The sequence below is a fragment of the Podarcis pityusensis genome (genome assembly GCF_964106645.2).
Source record: "Podarcis pityusensis genome assembly, chromosome: 10".
Taxonomy (NCBI): domain Eukaryota; kingdom Metazoa; phylum Chordata; class Lepidosauria; order Squamata; family Lacertidae; genus Podarcis; species Podarcis pityusensis.
This window is the reverse complement of record NC_138035.1, coordinates 2664090-2687124: the sequence shown is the minus strand read 5'-3', so window position 1 is coordinate 2687124 and position 23035 is coordinate 2664090. Positions and strand designations below refer to the sequence as shown.

The window sequence follows — 23035 nt, the reverse complement described above, 5'->3', positions numbered from 1 at the left end:
GGCCTGGCGTGCTCTGACCCAGGGGGTCACGAAGAGGTGGACACGACTAAACGACTCAACAACAACAACATATAAGGGCTTGCACACCATTATTCGGGGTTCTCCTTCCTACTGTGTGTGGTGAGTGGGGACCCTGTTGCAACAGTTCCTTGAATAAAGATTGGGCTTACTAGCTGCTTTGCTTCACAATATTCTCTGGTTGGCCTCTGTTATTTTCTCCTACCGATAGGGAACCCACTTAAGGACTCTCTACGGGCTCTTGGATAGCCCATAGGGGAGAAGAAGGAGGTTTTTCCTGTAATAATGTGAAACTCCTTGGAACTGAACCCCAGTATAAGACACAGTGGCACTGTATTAAGAGCCAGTGTGGTGTAGTGGTTAAGAGTGGTAGTCTCATAATCTGGTGAACCGGGTTCGCGTCTCCGCTCCTCCACCTGCAGCTGCTGGGTGACCTTGGGCCAGTCACACTTCTCTGAAGTCTCTCAGCCCCACTCACCTCACAGAGTGTTTGTTGTGGGGGAGGAAGGGAAAGGGGAATGTTAGCCGCTTTGAGACTCCTGAAGGGGAGTGATAAAGCGGGGTATCAAATTCAAACTCTTCTTAAGCAAGCAGAGGACTTGAGGTCAGCACCAGAGACAATTCATGTAGCCAGAGAAATGCAAGAAAAGAAAAGCAGTTTTTGCAGCAGCATCTTGAGCAGGGGTCAGCAAACTTACCACACCTCGGGCCGATGTCTCCAGTGCCGATTGTGCGGCAGGCTGGAGGGCGGGGGAGTGCGTGCCCATATGTGTGTGCACACGCTATTTCCGGCGCACTTCCGAGTCGGAGGAGCACCAGAAATAGCTTGCGCACATGGGTACAGGCCTCCTCCGACCTGGATGTGCACTGGAAATAACGCTTGTGCATGCTCAAATAATGCATGCGCATGCGCACAAGCTATTTCTGGTGCTCCTCCAACCCGGAAGTGGGCAGCTGCGCAGCGCAGCGCTGGTAAGAGCGGGCGGCGGCAGCGGGCGGCGGGGGTCGCCACGGGCCAGATAAACGAGTCCCTCGGGCCTTAGTTTGGGGACCCCTGATCTTAAGGAACTCCCATGCATGTATGTTGCTCAGGAATCTGTGGTGCCATGCTCTTCCCCTCACCCTAGGGCAGCGGTTATCTGTAATGGGGAAGCAACACCCCCAAAAGGGGTCATGTGTCTCCCCACTTGCAGAAGGAGTGCGCCTCCCATTTTGATCACAGCCGCAAGAACAAGGAGGCTGCTGCAAATCCAGGAGAGGAGAATCAACTAGGGAGAGATGTTTTGGTTAAGTTGTGGGTGAACATATCAGAAGACACAGCAATTCTTCAGACAGCTCTTGTTTATTCACAGGCCAGAACAGAACTGAACTGAAGGGCTCAGCCAGCCTGCTTATATAAAGCTCAACTACAAAGCAACAGTAACAACTTTCTGTAACTATCCAATCACTGAACATCACTTTCAATCCCTTATTTGCATATGTGGACCTGAGTGAAAACTATCTACAGTATCCCCCTGCTGGCCCAGGGTGAGAGCTTCAGTACATAACAATTTTCTTTGGGGGGGGGGTTGCAAGGAGAGGGAGGGGCTGCTTAAAAAGACAAATTTAAATCCACGACACCTGGCGGGGGGGGGGAGTGGAGAAGAGGATGGGGAAGAACTGAAAAAGCAAAATAGGGGAAGAGAGGTCTCTCGTTTTCATTCAAGAGAGACGTGAGCCTTAAACCACACGGTCTGAAACAAGAGTGTGATTCATCCCCGTGGCTACGAAGTGGACCTCCAAATTAGTTGAGATCATTAGCCCCCCCCCCCCCGTGATTATCTCTTGTGCAAGAGGCTGCTGAGGACGTGTTCTCAGGTTTTGGGGATTAGGGTTGCCTTTCCTTGTGTCCCAAGTCCCCCCTTCGGTAGCCATCTTTCCCCTGAGCAGAACGAAGTTGGAATGGCACAAATCTGAAAGTTTTCCCATTGAGCCAGTACATAGATACGTCTATCAGTGAATCGTCACATTTGATAATGTGCAGCGGAGGCCCTTTGAATAGAGATTCACATAAAATTCACACAGAAACACATTATTTTACTTCAACTCGCTTGTAGAAACAACTCAGAGGCCGTGAAAGAAGGAAAACAACAGGAAGATTTAAAGGAACTATTAGAAAGCAGCAGAGATATGAGACGATCAGAGCCCCCCCGAACTCGAAGCATGGGAAGTCCCAATAAAAAAATTGTAATTCGGCAGAATATTTGGATTATTTGATATGTATATGTATAATTTGGCATATTTAATGTGATTTGATTGGATTGTTAAAATGGAAAACTTAATAAAAATGATTTAAATTAATAATAATAATAATAATAATAATAATAATAATAATAATAAGAGATTGGGGTGGGAATCCTGTGTGGTGAAGTGTTCTGTGGGGACAGATGCAGCAGGAGTGATTGTGTTGATTTGGGGCAGTGTGTGATGTCCACTGGAGGGGCAAACCGCCCCCCTCAACCTTTGAATAAATTCCGGTAACATAGTTTAGAAATTGTTTATTGTGATCATTAAGAGTGAATCTCTGTTTAATTATTATTTGCTGGTATTTAATTTTATTGTGTACTTTCATATTCTAAAGGATTATTATTACTTTATTTGATGGAAGTTGTTTAAAGTTATGCTTTTATTATGACATGATATTATGACATCATTGTGATGTCATCATTATTATGACAGGGCTGAAGGCAGCCCTGTTTAGGGAAGCTTTTAATGTTTGATGTATTACGGTATTTTAATTTTGTTGGAAGCCACCCAGAGTGGCTGGGGAAGCCCAGCCAATGGGCGGGGTATAAATAATAAATTATTATTATTATTATTATTATTATTATTATTATTATTATTATTATTATTGCATTAGATCAGGTTGCTGTAAGGTGTGCGGTCACTGTTGCTCCTTCGGTTTGTCAATGGCCTTGTGCATAGTCATGTGGAAAGGAGGCAGAACACATATTAAAAGTGAAAAGAAAAGAAAATGGAATGTGCCAAAAAATGCTTGGCTGTCCCTCATCTCTGGCCACACCAGAATGTATAGCAAATTTCCTTCCCAATACACCCAGCTGAGCAAAGAATGTTGCTTCTTCATCCTGCCCACTTGGGTGCTACAAACCTGGGCAGCAGCTCCTTATCTGGTGTTATAGGAATTCTAATATATAATAAATGTTCATAAATGCACAATGCAAACATATACATAAGTATATAAACCACATCTCTGAAATAGTACAGGAAAACAATCCTGAAGCCATTTTGACTCTCCCAAATTTACCTCGAATATTTCTCTGCAAGGAGGAAGGAGATGGGGAAAGCTTTCCAATTGTCTTTGGACTGTAGGGGCTGCTTACACCTCCCTGTAAATACAGTCTGGCAAGTATCTGTTAAGCTGAGCACACTATCAACGTGCGTAAGAGATTCAGGAACTAAGTATTTACCATCTCCAAGGAATGGCCAGGCTACCCAGAAAAGGCAATCAGATAATAAGGCATTATCAGGTATCCTGGCAGACAGGAGAGAAGCAACACACTCAAATTTCTGCTGGGGACCACCTCTTTCTGTGATGCATGTATGATGTTTTTGGGGGTGGTCTTGAGTTACAAGGGAAGCAATTTCAAAAGTCTATATAAGGGCTTGCGAACCAATGTTCAGGGTTCCTCCTTTCCCTGCGTGGGGTGAGTGGGGACCCTGTTGCAACAGATTAATAAAGATCAGGCTTAATAGCTGCTTTGCTTTTCAATATTCTCTGTTTGGCCTGTTATTTTCTCCTGCCAATAAGAGAACCTACATAAGGACCCTATATGGGCTCTTGGGTACTCCATAAGGGAAAGGAGCAGTTGTTTTTTCTTATCACACCGGGAAGGGTGAAGATCCTGCTGGATCAGGCCAGTGGCCTATTTGGTCCAGCGTCTGTTCTCGCAGTGGCTGAACAGATGCCCCAGGGGCAACTTCGCAAGCAGGATCAGTGCACAAGAACAGATCTCCCCTCTTGCGGTTTCCAGAACAGAGCCATTGTGGGCAGTAGCCATCGCTAGTCCTTCCCTCCCTCCATGAATTTGTCAAATTCGCTTTCAAAGCCATCTAAGCTGGTGGCCACTGCTGCTTCCTGTGGCAGGGAGTTCCGTAGTCTAACTATCCAGAATTGAGGGGTAGGGGACCAGAATAGGGCCAGACACCTCCCTCCCCAAGCCCCCCCCCCAATTGCAACTTTCCTGACAATTCCCCCCACCCCAAAGCAGTACCTTGGTTCGGAAAGGTGACTTCCGAAGCCCGTCGTGATTGCTCCTCTTAGCTGACTTCGACCTCGGTTTCGGCTGCAAGGCTGAGCTCACCCAAGTTCCTGTTTTAACTGCACAAAACTTGTTCCATTTCCTGTGAGCCAGGAGGAAGACGTTTCGCAGCAGAGCACACCCACCCACAAGCCTTGGGTGCAGAGAGGAAGCGCCTCGTTGCTTTCCATAGGAGGAAAGGCTTCTGAACGAGAGGCTTTTAGATCACACAGAGCGGAGAGGGTGCGTTTCCCCCCATCGTTCTGCCCGGACACGGAGGTCCAGCTCTGAGGGCCTTCTGGTGGTTCCCTTGCTGAGAGAAGTGAGGTTACAGGGAACCAGGCAGAGGGCCTTCTCGGTGGTGGCGCCTGCCCTGTGGTGACTGGGAGCGGCGGCCAAGACCACGTAACACCGGTCTTGAAAGACCTACATTGGCTCCCAGGACGTTTCCAAGCACAATTCAAAGTGTTGGTGCTGACCTTTGAAGCCCTAAACTGCCTCGGTCCTGTATCCCTGAAGGAGCGTCTCCACCCCCATCGTTCAGCCCGGACACTGAGGTCCAGCGCCCAGGGCCTTCTGGCGGTTCCCTCGCTGCGAGAAGCCAAGTTACAGGGAAGCAGGCAGAGGGCCTTATCAGTGGTGGCGCCCACCCTGTGGAACGCCCTCCCACCAGATGTCAAAGAGAACAACAACTACCAGACTTTTAGAAGACATCTGAAGGCAGCCCTGTTTAGGGAAGTTTTCAATGTTTGATGTATTTATCTTGTTTTTAATATTTTGTTAGGAGCTGCCCAGGGTGGCTGGGGAAACCCAGCCAGATGAGCGGGATATAAATAATAAATTATTATTATTATTATTATTATTATTATTATTATTACACCCTCCCATCAGATGTCAAGGAAAGAACTATTTTACTTTTAGAAGACATCTGAAGGCAGCCCTGTTTAAGGAAAGTTTTTAATGTTTAATACTGTATTGTGTTTTTCATATTCTGTTGGAAGCCACCCAGAGTGGCTGGGGAAACCCAGCCAGATAGGCGGAGTATTAATAACAATAACAATAACAATAATAATAATATGTTGTTGCTTTCCCCATCCTCTTCCCATGTTAAAGTTCAGCGAAATTGACTGGCGGTAGACGCAAGAGAACAGTTCCTCACACAATGTAGAATACCTGAACTGCCCTCAACACCAGAAAGATCATCTTCAGACCCCCTCGAGTGTCAGGATTATAAATAGGAACGCAAGAGTCTGCTGGATCAGGCCAATTAGACATCTATTCCAGCATCTTGTTCTCGCAGTGCTCAACCAGATGTCCATTATCATCCCCCTCAGTTGTCCCAATTTAAGTGGGACATCCCGTTTTCAGGGGGGGGGCTGTGCTCTCTTGCAAGTCACCTGGCTCCTGAAAGATCACGGCCCCAAAATATGCACATCCTTTCCCACACTGGAGGAATGGCAGATGAAACTGATGGACTATATGGAACTGGCGGAAATGACTGGCAGAATCCGTGACCAGGGAGAAGAGTTGGTGGAGGAAGATTGGAGAAAATTCAAAGACTATCTGCAGAAACATTGCAAAATTAAAGAATGTTAGAGTGATGTTGGATTGAAAATAAGCGGCTTCTAGCTATAGAGATAAAGTTATATATAGATCAAGATTAAGGATTAGGATTAAAAAAGTTAAAGGAAATGGAAATTTGGTTTTTAAGAGGTTAAAATTTAATGTTATATTATATTAAGATTAAGGATTGGGATTAAAAAAGAGGGAAAGAAACTGCTGGACAAACAAATTGAAATGGAATACAAAAGAGGGAGGTATGAGGAGGTCCAGAAAATAAGTAAATTTAAAAATGGTGATGAAAAGGTGGTATTGTTTTTAACTGTTTTCTTTTTTGTCTTTTGTTTTTGTTTTGTTTTTTTGGATTATGTATTGTGTATTTTTGAATTGTGTATTTTTATTTTTATTTTTAATTTTTTTATTGATGTGTTCTTTTTATTGGAAATCTTAATAAATATCATTTTAAAAAAAAAACAAAATATGCACATCCTGGTTTTCTTCTAGGGCCTATTGGAGGGTATGCATTGTGGGAAGCCCGCAAGCAGGATTTGAACACAAGAGCCCTCTCCTCTCCTGGGGTTTCCAGCAACTAGCTTTCAGAAGCGTTGCTGCCTCCAAGTGAACACAGCACAGCCGTCGTGGCAAGAAGCCGTTGAAGTTCTCCAATTCTCTTCTAAAGCCATCTAGGTTGGTAGTTGCCATTGCCTCCTGTGGCAGGGAGTTCCACAGGTTACGTGCTTTGTGAAGGATTTTCATTTGCCTGCCCCGAATCTCCCGTGTCCCGTGTTAATGAGAATTATGGGATGGTAGGATCCCAAAAGAGCACGGTCCTTGCATGGCTTCAACAGCACAAACATTACAGTCCCTCCAAGTTGAATGGTTTATGCAGCTGTGGTAGAAGTTGCTCTTTTAAGAACTTACAAAATTCACCCCCCCCAATCCATCCATGCCAAGGGTTCCTCCCACCAATTTTGGTTTTTTTAAAAAAAAAATAGTGTCTTCTATTTCAATTGCTGAAATAGGTTCTTTTAATACCGCTCTGTGATCTCGAGTCTTAAATCAAATATTTGTCGATGTTCTCAGGGTCAGGGTTATAAGATATGCACGTTTTCATAAAACGTAGCAAACGCATTAGAGATGTGCCTAGTTTCGCCTTCTGCCACCCTTCACGCTTCTGTCCACAGGGCTTTTGATTGAGTTTCTACTGAAATGAGGTTGCATTGTAATGTTTTAATGTTGTATTTTAATCTTGTTTTTTAAAGCTGTATTTCAGTCAATTGTTTTTATATTTGGTGTTAGCCGCCCTGAGCCCAGTCTTGGCTGGGGAGGGTGGAGTATAAATAAAATGTATTAATTATTATTATCCTGAAATTCTTAGAAAGCTCGGCTAAAATAGCTCTTCCCGACATTCCCACTTTCTCTAATATTAGCGCACCCAAAAATTTCTATGTGCTTCCATGTTTGCATTTAGAGCCAAGAGCTGTCTGTATATTTCACATAAGTATTGCAAAATTACTTCTGATTTATCTTTTGTTACCCTTGAGCTGCCAAATTCCGGAGTGCATCCAACCGTGCTGTCAAAGTTATAATAAAGGGGTGTCAGAGCCGAATGCGAGAACCACAGCAGGCAGAGTCCGACCCAATCACAGCATTCACACGACTCGCTCGAAAAAATAATCTTTATTGCACAAGGATAGGATTTCAAGAGAAGACTGGATTTGAAAGGAAGAAGGACAAGGGAAGTCTACAAACCACACGCTGGGAACACCCCCAAAAAACGGCTGGCAGGGTCTCAGCTCGACGACCACAGAGGATGCTTCCAGCAGCCTCCTGAACTGCAAGCGAAGAGCTATCCCAAAATGTCTGTGCACAATGGAAACAGTTAAAACACCCCACCAAGCAGGGCTAAGACATCCTGCCCCACTCCAACGGGAAGCTGAGGGGTGGGTTTCATAACTCTGCTCCCCCCACATCTACCCTGATTTCCTCTCCTTGCATGGTGTAGGAAACGGGCTCGGCAGCCACAGACAAGTTGATTTATCTTCACTGGTGAGCATGAAGCCATTCCATCCCCTTCTCTCTGCCTCTGTCGGGTGGGGAGCCGCCGATAAGAGATGTACGCCTGGGGCTTCTGTCCCTTTCGATGCCACCCTTCCAGCCCCCCCGGTGCCAAAATCACAGAGCACGAAGAAATGAAAGAGAGAAAAGGCAAGCTGGAAGTTGATCGAGTTCCCCTTGGTCCCTTCCCCAGAATCAGGCTCTGCCAATACCTGCGGAATCAGCACAGAAAGCGGGTCTGGCCCTCGGTGGGCTGCGATTCCACAGACTGACTTCCCTTCGCCTGTAGATTACAACCAATGCAGCATTGTTAAAAATGGGGGGGGGGGGGACCTTATGCACAACCTCCGCTTGTATTCCCCTCCCAAATGAACTTTGGAAACCTGGTGCCCCCCAGATGTTTCAAAGTCTCAGCCCCTCCATTGCTGAGGGCTGGTGAGAATCATAGTCTAAAACAGATCTGGAAGGCGCCAGGTTAAACGCGAAGCGACTTCACCCCGAATTCAGTGTGCAAAAGTGAACCGTGTAAACGCCGCCACCCCCCAACGCTTCCCTCCAAGAACATGAACAAAACCAACGCGTGGCCCAGTCAAGGGCCGCTGGCCCCGCCCTTCCGCGGGCTGGGGGCCAGCCTGAGCTCTCTGCAACACTCCCTGCGGCCTCCAGCCAGCCTCCCCAAGGTGCCGGAGTCTCCCAAATCAGCCTTCTCATCCGTCGACAGCAAGGCAGGGTCCTCCAGGGACGGGGGCTCGGCAGCAGCCCGGACAACTCACATGCCCCACCCCACTCCGGGGGGCTGTTCTCACAAGTGGCCCGTGAAGCAGAGGAGGAGGAGCACGTGGACCGTGAGGAGGTAGAGAGTTGCCAGGAGGGGCAGGCGCCGGCGGGAACAGAAGAGCGAGTGGAGGATGCGCCGCAGCCCCACGCCCCCTCGAGTCTGGGGAGAAAGCAAGGAGAGGTTACGAGGCAAGTCTACCAAAGGGGGGCTTCAACTCAAGGCAACTCCCGTCGCAAAGGGCCACAGGAGAGGCAGGTGCCTAGGACAGCAACATGGGCCCATTTGGGTTTCACCAGTACGTTTCCAGGCACAATTCAAAGTGTTGGTGCTGACCTTTAAAGCCCTAAACGGCCTCGATCCAGCATACCTGAAGGAGCGTCTCCACTCCCATCCTTCTGCCTGGACACTGAGGTCCAGCACCGTGGGTCTTCTGGCGGTTCCCTCACTTTGAGAAGCCAAGTTACAGGGAACCAGGCAGAGGGCCTTCTCGGTGGTGGCACCCACCCTGTGGAACACCCTTCCACCAGATGTCAAAGAGAAAAATAACTACCAAACTTTTAGAAGACATCTGAAGGAAGCCCTCTTTAGGGAGGTTTTTAATGTTTAATAGACCACTGTATTTTAATACTCTGTTGGAAGCCACCAAGAGTGGCTGGGGAGACCCAGCCAGATGGGCGAGGTATAAATTTCCTATTTCCTATTCCTATTCTATGGGTTCCAGAAGCGAAGCGCATTGACCTTTGCAGGAGGTTATACAATTGTACCCTGGTTTTCGAACAGCTTGGTTCTCGAACGCTTTGGCTCCTGAATGCTGCAAACCCGGAAGTGAGTGTTCTGGTTTGCGACCTGTTTTCGGAAGCCGAACGTCCGATGGGGCTTCCTGCAGCCAATCGGAAGCCGCACTTTGGTTTCCAAATGTCGAATGGACTTCAGGAACGGATTCCGTTCAACTGCCAAGGTAACCACTGTATATTGCTACAGGGGAGAGTCTGCTGGAGCCATCACGGGAATGTTTTCCCACCTGCCTTGCCTTATCCCGGATGCCTGGGACCCTTGCAAAGCGAAGATGCCGCTTCTTGTCTTGACATTTTTGTAGGGAACATTCATCACCATCTTTTGGTAGGTACACAGACGTGTTTTACCACTGCTGAACTTGTACTGTGTGCATTACTCTGTATTTGCATGCATTTATTTCTTGACGGAAGGCTTTTCGGCTGAAAGGCAGCATATAAATGAACAGTAACGCGATGTCTGGTGCAGCAGGGAGAACCAGAAGATGCTGTTTGTAACTGGAAAGGCAGTCAGGTTCAAATGACCCAAGTGGATTGTGGACAGACTTGGCCTTAAAGATGCCCACTGATGGCAGATCATTCTAGCTTGGCTTGCCCACTCTGGCTGGGGTGGAGGGAGAGAGTGGAGCTGAGGCTCCCTTGTAGGAGAGGTGGGCCCTCGCCTGCTGGGAAGAGGCTTACCTTGCTGTAAGAGGTGTCTGTGGGACCTACAAGCAGGGCGTGCTCAGGGCTGGTGGGTATTTCAATGCTGGTGTCCAAAGAGTGGGCCCACTCACTTGATTCTAACCTGCAGGGGAGAGAGAGAGAGAGAGAGAGACGTGGATTAGTGCCCCATGGTTGAGGGGCAGCAGGGCAGCCCATGGGCAGCCAAGATGCTTGAACAAGCAGCTATACCCCTCAGACCAAGGGTGGCTATTCTTTCAGTTCAAAGGAGCCAACTCCTTGGGGCTACGTCAGCGGCAAATATGGCCTCCAAAATTGTACACAGCCCCCGCCCCAACTCAGGACATCGGTGGAGCTCAGCTCTGGGGTGAGGGAAATCTGCATTGCCACTGGGGCTCTGTGCACCTCAGAGCTGCAACTACAGTGGTACCTCGGGTTAAGAACTTAATTCGTTCTGGAGGTCTGTTCTTAACCTTGAACTGTTCTTAACCTGAGGTACCACTTTAGCTAATGGGGCCTCCTGCTGCTGCCGCCGCACCACCAGAGCACGATTTCTGTTCTCATCCTGAAGCAAAGTTCTTAACCCGAGGTACTATTTCTGGGTTAGCAGAGACGGTAACCTGAAGCGTCTGTAACCAGAGGTACCACTGTACTTCCTTGATTCATCAGTTTAGCATAGTTGTCAATTTTTCCCTTTTCTGGCAAGGAATTCTATTAGGAATAAGGGAATTTCCCTTTAAAAAAGGGAAACGTTGACAGCTATGGTTTAGCGGGGAGGGATCAGCCAACTGTGGATCAGTCAGCCCTGGCCCCTATCATGGGTTGTGGAAGCCCTTCTGGAAGGCCGCTTCGACTGGCCTCTTCCAAGTCACGCTGGAAGCAGCAACGCTCCTGGATCCTGCTTGCTGGAAACCTCAGTAGGGGAAGCTGCTCTTGTACTCGGATCCCATTTGCATCTGGCTGGCCAGTGTGAGGACAGGATGGGCTGCTGGCCTGATCCAGATTTGGAAGGGACCAGGAGGGCCATGTAATGAAACCCCTTCAAATGTAGGAATCTTTTGCCCAAAGCAGCTCAGCGCCCGCTGGGATGCCCGAACATGAGAGTGTGGGGGGAGCAGCTGCCCACTTTGCCAATCCCCAGCAATGGTTCTGCTGGGGTGCAATTCCCCCTTAAAAAAGGGCAACAACTTTGGGCCATCTCCCCTCATTTTCTTTAAATTTAGTCCCCCAGAATAGGAGCCGTCTAATACATGCGGGCATCTTATACACAGAAAAATACAGTATGTATGTATATGTATATGTATATGTATATGTATATGTATATGTATACACAAACACACTCACACACACACACATACACACGCAGTCATACCTTGGGTTACAGACGCTAAAGGTTGCGTTTTTTCGGATTACGGACCCGCCAAAACCCGGAAGTACTGGAACGGGTTATCTCCAGGTTTTGGCAGTTGCACATGCGCAGAAGTGCTAAATCGTGCTTTGCGCATGCGCAGAAGCGCCGAACCGCAACCCACACATGTGCTGAGATGCCGCTGCGGGTTGCGAATGTGCATCCCACACGGAACATGTTCACAACCCCAGCGTCCACTGTATGCGTACGTTATCTATATCTATCTATATATCTATATCTTTACACACACACACACAACCTGGTCATGGAAGCCGGGGCCAGGCCCGTGACTCACCTGCGGATGTGATCCTGGGCTGCAGCAAAGGCCTCCTCGGCCGCCAGGCGCTGGTCCCGCTCCTCCTGCAGCAGCTCCTCCAGGTGCAAGAGGCCCTGCCTGGCACTGCTCTGCTGCTGCCTGGCCTCCGAGAGCCTGCAGCAAAGAGAAGGGCGGTGAGGAGCAAGGCTCTCCCTGATCGCAGCTGCACGGCCTATGGCATGCGGCACAGTGGTTAGAGCTGGACTAGGGCCCGAGAGAGACCAGGGTTTGAATCCCTGCTCCACCATGAAGCTCCTTGGGTGTCGGGGGGGGGCAGTCGTTGCCGCTCTCAGCCTAACCTACCTCACAGGGTTGTCGTGAGCAACCACCACCTCCTGGCTCCAAAACTGGCACTCACCTCATCTGCAGTTCCTGCAGCTCGGGCGTGTAGCTCTCCCTGGGGTGCTCACTTCTTTCCTGGGGGGCTCCGGGAGCAGCGTCTGTCGGGAGGGAGCCCTGGGCAGGGCAGAAAGCACACATTAGAATCATAGAATCATAGAGTTGGAAGAGACCACAAGGGCCATCGAGTCCAACCCCCTGCCAAGCAGGAAACACCATCAGAGCACTCCTGACATATGGTTGTCAAGCCTCTGCTTAAAGACCTCCAAAGAAGGAGACTCCACCACACTCCTTGGCAGCAAATTCCACTGTCAAACAGCTGTCGAACACTGTCAACATTAAGGCATGGGCCAGATCGCCACAGGCCACAGGTCCTGCACGAGAGTGTCATCCCCCCCCCCCCCCATGGCCAGGTTTCAGGCAATTCTTGCATGGCAGAAGCAGCCAGGCTTACAGGCCTGAAGCAAATACACGTGCTCTGATAGGGAGCTGTAACCGAGAGAGGGAACCAGAATTTGCGCGTAGGCTGAGAATGGCACGGTTTCAGTCGGCCTCTGCAGCCCAGCGAGTCCCAGGCTTACCGAGTCCTTCACTGGGGTCTGGAGCTCCCGCAGCTGATTCTCCAGGGCCTCACAGCGGGCAAGAACCTCGTTGTAGCGCTGGTGGCTCTCGCGCAGGTTGCGGCTGCTCCCCCGCAGCTGGAGGGAGAGCGAGTTCTTCTCCTCGAAGACCTGAGAGAGCTGGAGAGAGGGGCTGAGATGTCTTCCTCAGCTGACCATCATGTCCCCCAGGATGTTTCTGAGCATAATTCAAAGTGTTGGTGCTTTAAAGCCTAAAGGTCCTCAGTCCAGTAGACATAGCTGTCAACTTTCAGATTTGAAAATAAGGGATGAGCAGCTTCAAAAATAAGGGATCAGCAGCCTCACCTGTCCCGGGGACAGTCTACGGGATATCTATCAATCTGGGATAGCAGCGGGAAGCAGTGGGAAACGGCGCTGGAATAAGGGAATTTCCCGCAAAAAAAGGGAAGGTTGACAGCTATGCCAGTAGACCTGAAGGAGCGTCTCCACCCCCATCGTTCTGCCCGGACATGGAGGTCCAATGCCAAGGGTCTTCTGGCGGTTCCCTCACTGCGGGAAGCCAAGTTACAGGGAACCAGGCAGGGGGCCTTCTCGGTGGTGGCGCCCGCCTTGTGGAACACCCTTCCACCAGATGTCAAAGAGAACAACAACTACCAGACTTTTAGAAGACATCTGAAGGCAGCCCTCTTTAGGGAAGCTTTTAATGTTTAACAGACCACTGTATTTTAATACTCTGTTGGAAGCCGCCCTGAGTGGCTGAGGAAATCCAGCCAGATGGGTGGGGTATAAATAATAAATTCTATTCTATTCTATTCTATTCTATTCTATTCTATTCTATTCTATTCTATTCTATTCTATTCTATTCTATTCTATTCTGTCAGTTTCTGGCCGTCCTGTCTGTGGAAACAAACCGGAGGGCTTTAATCCTCTGTGAGGAAGAAGCACATTTGACACAGGGAGAGCAGAGGTGGTCACTGCGAGGAGAGGGAAAGCACAAGAACTGGAGACAATCCACTTTGAACAACAGACAATTCCCTCACCGTCACTGATGCATAATATGCACCTTCTGAGGAGCCCACCCACCGACCCTTGCCCTCCCCTTGCCCTCCCTCCTACCTTGCTGTTCAGCTGCTGGACCCGCAATTCTTTTTGGTGCAGCTCCTTCAAAGTGCTGCTCAGCTGGGCCTGGAGGCTGTTGGTATCAGCCTCTTGACCAGACACAGCTCCCTGCAAAGTCTTGCTGGAACCGGTGACTCCTGGGGCAGCCTGCAGGGAGACAAATACCTGAGCCCTCGGTGCACAGCCACTCAGCTGGGCCTGGGGGAACTGCACAGCCAAGGACCAGGGCCTCCCAAGAGCCCGGCCAAAACCTAGGTAAAGGTAAAGGGACCCCTGACCATTAGGTCCAGTCATGGCTGACTCTGGGGTTGCGGCGCTCATCTCGCTTTACTGGCCGAGGGAGCCGGCGTACAGCTTCCGGGTCATGTGGCCAGCAGGACTAAGCCGCTTCTGGCGAACCAGAGCAGCGCACGGAAATGCTGTTTACCCTCCCACCGGAGTGGTACCTATTTATCTACTTGCACTCTGACATGCTTTCGAACTGCTAGGTTGGCAGGAGCAGAGACCGAGCAACGGGAGCTCACCCTGTTGTGGGGATTCAAACCGCTGACCTTCTGATCAGCAAGCCCTAGGCTCAGTGGTTTAACCCACAGCGCCACCCACGTCCCTAGGCCAAGACCTAGATGTACAGAAATGACGGAAGTGGAGTCTTGGAAGGGACCCGAAGGGCTTACCAGACTCTCACAACCAGGCAGGAAGAATCAAGCAGAGGTTGGGGAGCATTTGAGGGTCTTCCTGATTTTGCCTTTGCATGTGGACCCCTCAAATGTAACCCTTGTGTGGTTATTGCCTGTTTGTTTGATTTACTTCAATAAAATCTTTTTAAAAAGAAAGAAACAGGACGGCACAGAAGCATATAAACCAGGTAGAGGGTCTTCTCGGTGGTGGCACCCACACTGAGGAACGCCCTCACATCAGATGTCAAGGAACCACTATCTGACTTTTAGAAGACATCTGAAGGCAGCCCTGTTTAGGGAAGTTTTTAATGTTTGATTGTGTTTTTAATATTCTATTGGGAGCTGCCCGGAGTGGCTGGGGAAACCCAGCCAGATAGGCAGGGTATAAATAAATTATTATTATTATTATTATTATTATTATTATTATTATTAAATTGTCATGTTGGAAGGGGCCCAAGTCCAACCCCCTGAAATGCAGGAATCTCCACTAGATCATACATGACAGGTGGTCCTTCGACCTCTGCTTATAAACCTCCAAGGAAGGATTGTCTAACAACTCTCAAGAAAGCTTTTCCTGATGTTCTTGTAACCTCAGTTTGGGAAAAGGCCTGGGCAAAGGGCCCCGTTGCAACGTCAGTCCCACCCACCACACCACCCCCAGCCTCACCTGTCTCTGGCGCTGCTCCTCTTCCACCACGATTCGTGCACCAGGTCTCTCTCCCTCCTGCACTGCTCTCCGCAAGGAACTCTGCTCCTGCCCCGTGGCCGATGGGGCCTCCAGCTTCCAAGATGCTTTCTCCTCCCTGCAAGACATCACAAGAGAGGAACTGCAGAGGCGGCACATGGTGGGGTGGGGGAAAAGGGCGACCTGCCCACCAAAGCTCACATGGTGCTTCCTGGTGAGGCCGTGATGAGTTTGGGCACAGCGGTTGTTGCACCAAAGGCAAGAGAGCTCTGGGGAACTGTCAAGGAGGGCGCCCCAAGGCCAGGCTCCAGACAGAGGAGATTTGCTAGAGAAATGAATGTGCGCAGCAGCCGGTGTGGAAGGCTGGGTTTGGATCTGAAGAAGCCCGAGTTCAAATCCTTGGCCAGCCGTGAAACTCGCTGCTTGATCGCGAGTCAAAGGCAGCTGTGAGGATAATGGCAACCCCTGCTGCACCAACCTGAGAGAAGAACGGGGTGCAATTTTGACAAAAGTCAGAACAAATAAAAAGGAAAAGGGCCACATCATACCCATTCTGCTTTTGTAAGAAATTGGCATTTAACGTGGCAGCGCCCACGCTTTATACCTCGTTACATCGTGCAAGAGAGTGTGTTCAGATAGGACTCCTTCAGGTGTTCTACATGCCAGGAAATGAAATTCCTGCAGATCTGTTGTCTACGGTTGTTAACAGAAAACAACTTAAGGTTTATGTACAGAGGTTGCAATTGGGTTGAACCACAGGTACTACAAATTACATGGAAAGGGGGAGGATGTTGGGATATAGTTCCATTCCACCTTAAAAGGAACAGGCGTGACTGTTGTGTGTCACATGCCTGTTTACTTCCAGCACAGTCTGCTGGGAATTTCCGTTGTATATTGCTTTTGCTATATTGCTCTTCTGTTGGACACGAAGGGAAGCAGACATGTTTTCCTTTGTTCCTGGACTATGCTGAATAAACGCCTGTAAATAATGCTTACACATGTCTCTGTCAGCCACTTCCGTTGTGAAGATTTATTCACTCCGCTGATGAGTGTGCTCAGCTTCTGAATGTATTGGAGGCTCAAGTCGCTGATTGATGCTGTTCTGGAGTTCACCCGGCTGCCGGCCAGTGGCTGGAGCCAGCTGGGGGCCTGCCAAAGGCCCCCATCTCCCCAGATGCATCCCAACACCAGGTTGGTGGCCATCCCTGCCTCCAGTGGCAGGGAGTTCCGTAGTTTAAGAATGCACTGCTTAGAGGAGGCGTTTCTTTGCTCTGTGCTGAAACTTCCAGCACTAAGCTTTCCCCCTGCCTCTGTGACAGGGTGAGACTCACCTGAGCTGGTGGAGCTCCATCTGCCAAGAGGCCCCATCCTTCCTCAGACGCTCCACCTCTTGCTTCTGCTCTTCCACCTGGGCCTTCAGGCGCGCGATCTCTGCTGTGTCCACCCCAACCTGCAGGTACTGCTGCTGGAGGTTTTTCAGCTCCACCAGCTTGGGCAGGAGAGAAGGAAAGTCAGTCAGTCAGTTTTAGTGCACATAGCCAAAGGCTGCCGCAATGTACACAGAATCATTCAACAATTAAAAGAAAATACAGTCATACCTCGGGATGAATACGCTTCAGCTTAAATATTTTTGGGTTGCACTCCGCAGCGACCCGGAAGTAACAGAGTGCGTTACTTCCGGGTTTCGCCGCTCGCGCATGTGCAGATGCTAAAAATGACGTCACGTGCATGTGCGGAAGCAGCGAAATGCAACCCGCGCATGCGCTGACAAGCAGTCGCATCTTATGTTCGCTTCAGGATGCGAACGGGGCTCCGGAACGGATCCCGTTCGCATCCAGAGGTACCACTGTATGCTGGATTAATACAAAAAACTTAAAACATTTATATTATCAAGACATTAACTCCTCTAAACAGAACTATAAAAGTATCCTAATATACAGGTTAAGACATTAAACAATAAAATTTATAGGCTAAAATCACCACATGGCCACTAATATATTAAAAAATAATGTTAATTAATACAATGTGCAATTATATTCGGAGTTTGGTGATAAAGACAGAATATAGCTTGATTTAGACAGGGTCAAATAAATTCATCTCCTTTACAGTTGGCGGCTATCTTGGCTATATAATTTGCTCTAATTTTCCTAGTGGCAGTTTCAAAGCGTGCTACAAGCCAGATCACATACTTACCTGTGTCTGCGAGGAGATATAAAATCATGTCAGAGGGGTTCTGGCCAGGGGACCTTGTCATTATAGGTGCTAAAAATCGTTCTCTTGCTTCATTATATAAGGGGCAGCGCAAGATATAATGCATAAGGTCCTCTACTTCAGGACATCCCCTAATGCAAACACGTTCGTTGGTACGCCTCTGTGTCTCCCATCTCTATAAGCAGAGTTTATTGCATTTAATCGTAACTCTATAAAAGCTTTCCGATGTTGTACAAAAGTCAGCTCATTGAAATAAGGTGTATGAAAGAAGGAAAGAGAAGATATGGGTTAAGCCTGCCACTCAGAAGGCTCCAAGGGTCAATGTCTGCAGACCATCCCTGCGTGACGCCCTTGGGGAAAACTCACCACCTCAAGTACGGGGAACCCTCAGCCTTCCAGAGGTTGCTGAACTACAACTACCATTATCCCTGGCCACAGGCCATGCTTGCCGGGGCTGATGGGAGTTGTAGTTCAGCAACATCGGGAGAGCCAGAAGTTCCCCACACCTGCCCATCTCTTGGTTTCAGGCACAGAACTTCAAGCCAAATTAACCCAGAATACAAGACTCTGTGGATCTCATTACAATTTCCCCCCTACAAAAGCTTTTAATACATTTCCCCCAGTTGCCTTTGATTGTTCTCCCCGAGTCTGACTAAAAAAAAAAAATAAGTGTTAGGCTATGAAGAATCTCTAGTTCTCTATTATGTAGAAACCGTTTAATCATCCTATGCCCTTTTTAAATGTGGGGGGGTTGGGGGAAGGGGTTATTGTTGTTTTTATTTTGATTATGGATTTTGTGGTTTTATATTTTGATTTTATTCTGTAAACAGCCCCAAGACCTGCAGGTATAGGGCAGTATATAATTTCAATAAATAATAATACAGTGGTACCTCGCAAGACGAATGCCTCGCAAGATGAAAAACGCGCAAGACGAAAGAGTTTTTTCGTTTTTTGAGTTGCTTTGCAAGACGAATTTCCCTATGGGCTTGCTTCGCAAAACGAAAACGTCTTGCAAGTTGGTTTCCTTTTTCTTAAAACCGTTAAAACCCTATGGGAAACCGTGCTTCGCAAGACGAAAAATTCGCAAGACGAAAAATTCGCAAGACGAAAAAACTCGCAGAACGAATTAATTTCGTCTTGCGAGGCACCACTGTACTTACAAACCCTAAGCAGCGCACACAAAAACTGCATTTACCAACAATCACTCAATAATATACTTCAGCTCTGTGAAAGGAAACCTGAGAGGTGGAAAAGGAATTCTGCCAAAACCCAGTGCCAGATACGTAAGAGGGAGAACCAGTTTAGGGTGCAGAACCACTCCAGATCAGGGGCAAGGAAGTCTCTGCACATACAGCCAACAACATGGGATGGGGAAGTGTTTCTAAGGACTGTGGTGGAAGAGGTGCTGAGCTTGCAGAAGGTGGCAGGCTGAAGAACAAACAGCCAAGACGAAACACTTTTTCCCATACAGGGTGTGTGTTCATGGATATGCTCTTACAGACTCATTTGGACGCTGTCCAGTTATGCAATATTGGGGGGGGGGGGAGGCTGACTAGCTGGAAATCTGCTTTGAGCCTCTGTACTGAACCCCCAAAGGGAATTTTCCTCCCCCAGAGGCAAGTCTGTCTGCACCCTCTGCAAGGGGTGCGTGTGTATTAGAGGATAGGCGAGGCAACAGGGAGGCAGAATTAAATTCATGTAGAACCAGAACTTCAGGATTAGATCAGAGGACATATTTATTTTGTGTGTGTGAATGTCACACTCATGCCTATTAACTTACTTTTTCTATGACTCTAGATTTGATTCTTAATAAATGTGCAATTAACTGTTACTGTTCTGAATTCTATTGTGTTGTTTTGCTTAGTGGGTGGTGCAAATAAGGCATTTTATAGGGTACGGTGGGGGGTGGCACTAGGGATGGGTTTACGGAACCAAGGGAGCAGGGGCACGAAAGACTTTAGGATCCACTACTCTAGACAGCGGGACGTGGGTGGCGCTGTGGGTTAAACCACAGAACCTAGGGCTTGCCAATCAGAAGGGTCAGCGGTTCAAATCCCCGCAACGGGGTGAGCTCCCGTTGCTTGGTCCCTGCTCCTGCCAACCTAGCAGTTCAAAAGCACATCTAAGTGCAAGTAGATAAATAGGTACCGCTGCAGTGGGAAGGTAACCTGCGTTTCTGTGCGCTGCTCTGGTTCGGCAGAAGCGGCTTAGTCATGCTGGCCACATGACCCGGAAAAACTGTCTGTGGACAAACATCAGCTCCCTCGGCCTATAGAGCGAGATGAGAGCTGCAACCCCAGAGTCGGCCACGACTGGACCTAATGGTCAGGGGTCCCTTTACCTCTACTCTAGACAGCAGGATGTGCTGAGAATCCCCAGCTTCAAGGAAGACCCTTGAGAAAAGTGAAATGAGCAGAATGCAGCAAAAACCAAGGACTCACCAGCCTGTCCCGGTCATCCTGCAGAGCAGACAAGGCCTTCTTGAGGCTGGGCACTTCGGCGAGGCTGCTGGAACCGCTGATCGCCGACTGCAGCTTGGCCTCCTCCACTTTGCGGGCCTTCTCCAGCTCGCCCATCAATCGGTCTCGCTCGCCCTGCAGGCTAGCCATGGCCTTGGAGAAGGACTTGACCTGGCCAGAGGCCCCCTCCAGCTCGGACGCCAGGCGAACCACCTCGGTGTCTTTGACCTTCAGCTGCTGGCCAAGCTTCTCCAGTCGTGCCAGGAGGCCCTTCTCTTCCACCGACTTCCGGAGGGCCGCCAGTTCAGAGGCCAAGGCGTCTCGCTGCTCCGCGAGGCTCTTCTGCTCCTCCTGGAACCGAGCCTTCTCCTCCTGGAGGCTCTGAACCAGCAAGCGCTGCTTTTCCAAGTCCGCCGAATACTTCTTCTCCATGGCGCGGAGCTCTTCGTTGCACTCGTCCCAGCTGTCCTGGAGTGAGCTCATGGCCTTCCCGAAGGACTGGACTTGGGCCTTCAGGTCCTGGTTCTCCTCTGTGACAGCCAGGAGGCTCTGCTCCATCTCGAGGAGGTCCTTGGCCAGCTCAGCCACCCGCTCCTCTGCCGTCTCCGTCTCGTTCCGCATCAGCCCGGCGTCGTGGTGCAAGCTCTTCAGCTCCGCCTTCATCTGGGCTTCCGCCTCCTGCATCTTGTGGCTGGTGCTCTGCCGGAGCAGGGCCAGCTCCTCCTCCAGCTCCGCTGCCTGCCTCCGGGCGAGCGAGAGCTGCCCGCTCAGCTCCTCCGCTTCCTCCCCTTTGCCCAGCAGCTGCGCCTGCAGCTCCAGGAGGGGCCCGTCCTCACGCAGGGCCGCCACCTCGCTCTGCGCCCGGGAGAGGGAGGCCGCAAGCAACTCCGCCTGCTCCCCCAGGCTGCGCTTCTCCAGCCGCAGGGCCTCCGCCGCACGCTCGGACTCCCGCAGCTGTTCCTCCAGCGCCCGGATGCGCTCCAGCTGGGTCTTGAGCAGCTGCTTCTGCTGGCTGTCCTTGATGGAGAGCAGCTGGTTCAGGTCCTGGCGGTAGCGCACCAGTTCGGCGTCCAGCTTGGCGTTCTCGGCGTGCAGGTCGTCCATGCGGCTGTGGAGGCTCCGCAGCTCCCCCTTAAGTCGGTTGTTCTCGGCCGCCGCCTCTTGGATCAGCTGGTCCTTCTCCAGGATGGCCGCCAGGTGCCGTTGCTCCAGCTGGCGATAGTCGCCCAGGACCCGTTCCCGGTCGTCCTGCAGGGAGGACATGGACTTGGTGAAGGAGTCCAGCTGGGCCTTGTGGCGCTTGCTCTCCTCCTGGGTGCTCTGGAGCTTCCTGCCCAGCTGCTCCACCTTCTCCAGGGCTTTTACCTTCTCGGCCTCGGAGGCTGCCCTCTCCTCTCCCGCCTGGCTGATCCTGGCCTCCAGCTCCTTCAGCTCCTCCTGGTGCTGCCGCTGCAGCTCCGACACGGCGGAGGAAACGGCCTCTTCCTTGGCGGCCACCAGGCTGATGATCTTCTGGTCCGTGACGCTCATCTCCGCATGGAGCCTGTCCGTCAGGTCCTTGGATGCCCGCAGGTCGGCCTCCAGCTGCTCCCGACTCAGCCGGCTCTCTCGCAGGTCGGCCTCTTGGCTTTTCGCCGTGGCCGCCAGCCTGTCCACTTCCTCCAGGCACTTCGTGAAGGAGTCCTGCAGGCCGGCCAGCTTCTTGCTCTGGCTCTGGAGCTGCGCTTCCTGTTTCTGGATCTGGTCCTGGGAGTCTCGGAGCAGCCGCTGGGCTTCCTCCAGCTGCATCACCAGCCCCCTTTTCTCCTCCTGGAGCGACTCGACTTCCTCCAGGAGACGCTGGTGCTCCTTCTGGGCTCTGGAGTCCTGTGCCGATTTGCTGCGTTCCAGGCTGCGAAAGCAGAGAAGGGCAGGATCAGACACAAAGCAGGAAAGTCCTCTGCCTGTCCTCACTCCCTAATCAATAAACACACAAGACGTAACTAGCTGTACGTTTGAAAAAATGATATATACTATTCATTGTATTGTAGATTTCAACAACAGCAGCTGCTACTAAGATCCACTGTCCTGTGATATCATATATGGTATGTACGGTTGCTGACGGTTTTTATATTATTTTTGCTGTAAAAATGTGTGAGATTACGATATTGTATTTATTTGCATTACCTAGAGTTTGTACTACTGATGAAGCCCAAAACGGCAAAACAAGACTAATATTCCGAAAATCCTTGTCTTAGACTCTGTGAAAGGATTCTGTGGAACTGCAACAACCTTTCGTGTGGACTGTTGGACTCCATGAACAGGCAGGTGGAATAGACACTTTCACATATATGGACCTTATGCATAAACTGATTAGAGAATGAACTGATCCACTGGGTCTTCTATGTTTTTCGTTGACCTTTATGAGCTACTTCTGTTGAAATCTACAATTCAATACAATAAATAGTATATATATCATTTTTTCCACACATACAGCCGGTTACATCTTGTGTGTTTATTGACTATGTTTCACGTAACCAGAGGTTTGTTGTTGTTTTGTCCTCACTCCCCATCAAAAGCAAGCAGGATCCCACGGCTAATGGAAGACTCATAATCTAGCCAACGAATCCCATGGAGACCCAGGTGGAAGGTGTGCAGAAAATGGGAAGGGTCTAGAAACTGAGCCTTATGCCGAACGGTTGAGGGAGTTGGGGGTGTTTAGGCTGGAGAAGAGAGAGAGGGGCTGTGAATGGAAGCTTGTTTCCTGCTGCTCCAGAAGGCAGAACCCTAATAATAATAATAATAATAATAATAATAATAATAATAATAATAATTTATTATTACCCATGGATTCAGGTGACAAGAAAGGAGATTCCAGCTAAACATTTCCCCCCCTCAAAAAGTGGTGGACTCTCCTTCCCTGGAAGCTTTCAAAAAGAGGCTGGACGGCCAGCTGTCAGGGATTCTTCAGTTGATATCCCTGCATTGCAGGGAATTAGATTAGCCTTGTAGGTCCTTTGCAATTCTACAGCTATTGTTCTATGAACTACAGATGAACCTAGAGCAGGGGTCAGCAACCTTTTTCAGCAGGGGGC

General features: G+C 49.6%; 1 protein-coding gene across 3 annotated transcripts in view; it reads right to left on the bottom strand.

Moving 5' to 3' along the window:
* The window catches only part of GOLGB1 (golgin B1), a 73575-nt gene that overhangs the window by 24730 nt on the left and 25810 nt on the right, over positions 1–23035 (bottom strand). For 2 of the 3 annotated variants that reach the window (XM_081022564.1, XM_081022565.1), the window contains exons 15-23: positions 19944–21852; positions 16623–16780; positions 15274–15409; positions 13927–14076; positions 12811–12969; positions 12249–12346; positions 11870–12004; positions 10185–10290; positions 7542–8871 (exon numbers count right to left, since the gene is read on the bottom strand). In XM_081022564.1, coding sequence (XP_080878690.1) covers positions 8737–8871; positions 10185–10290; positions 11870–12004; positions 12249–12346; positions 12811–12969; positions 13927–14076; positions 15274–15409; positions 16623–16780; positions 19944–21852 — 2986 coding nt within the window. In that variant the 3' untranslated portion in view covers positions 7542–8736. Of the gene's footprint in view, positions 1–7541; positions 8872–10184; positions 10291–11869; positions 12005–12248; positions 12347–12810; positions 12970–13926; positions 14077–15273; positions 15410–16622; positions 16781–19943; positions 21853–23035 lie in introns of those variants that run through there. The other variant, XM_081022566.1, reaches the window with a different exon arrangement.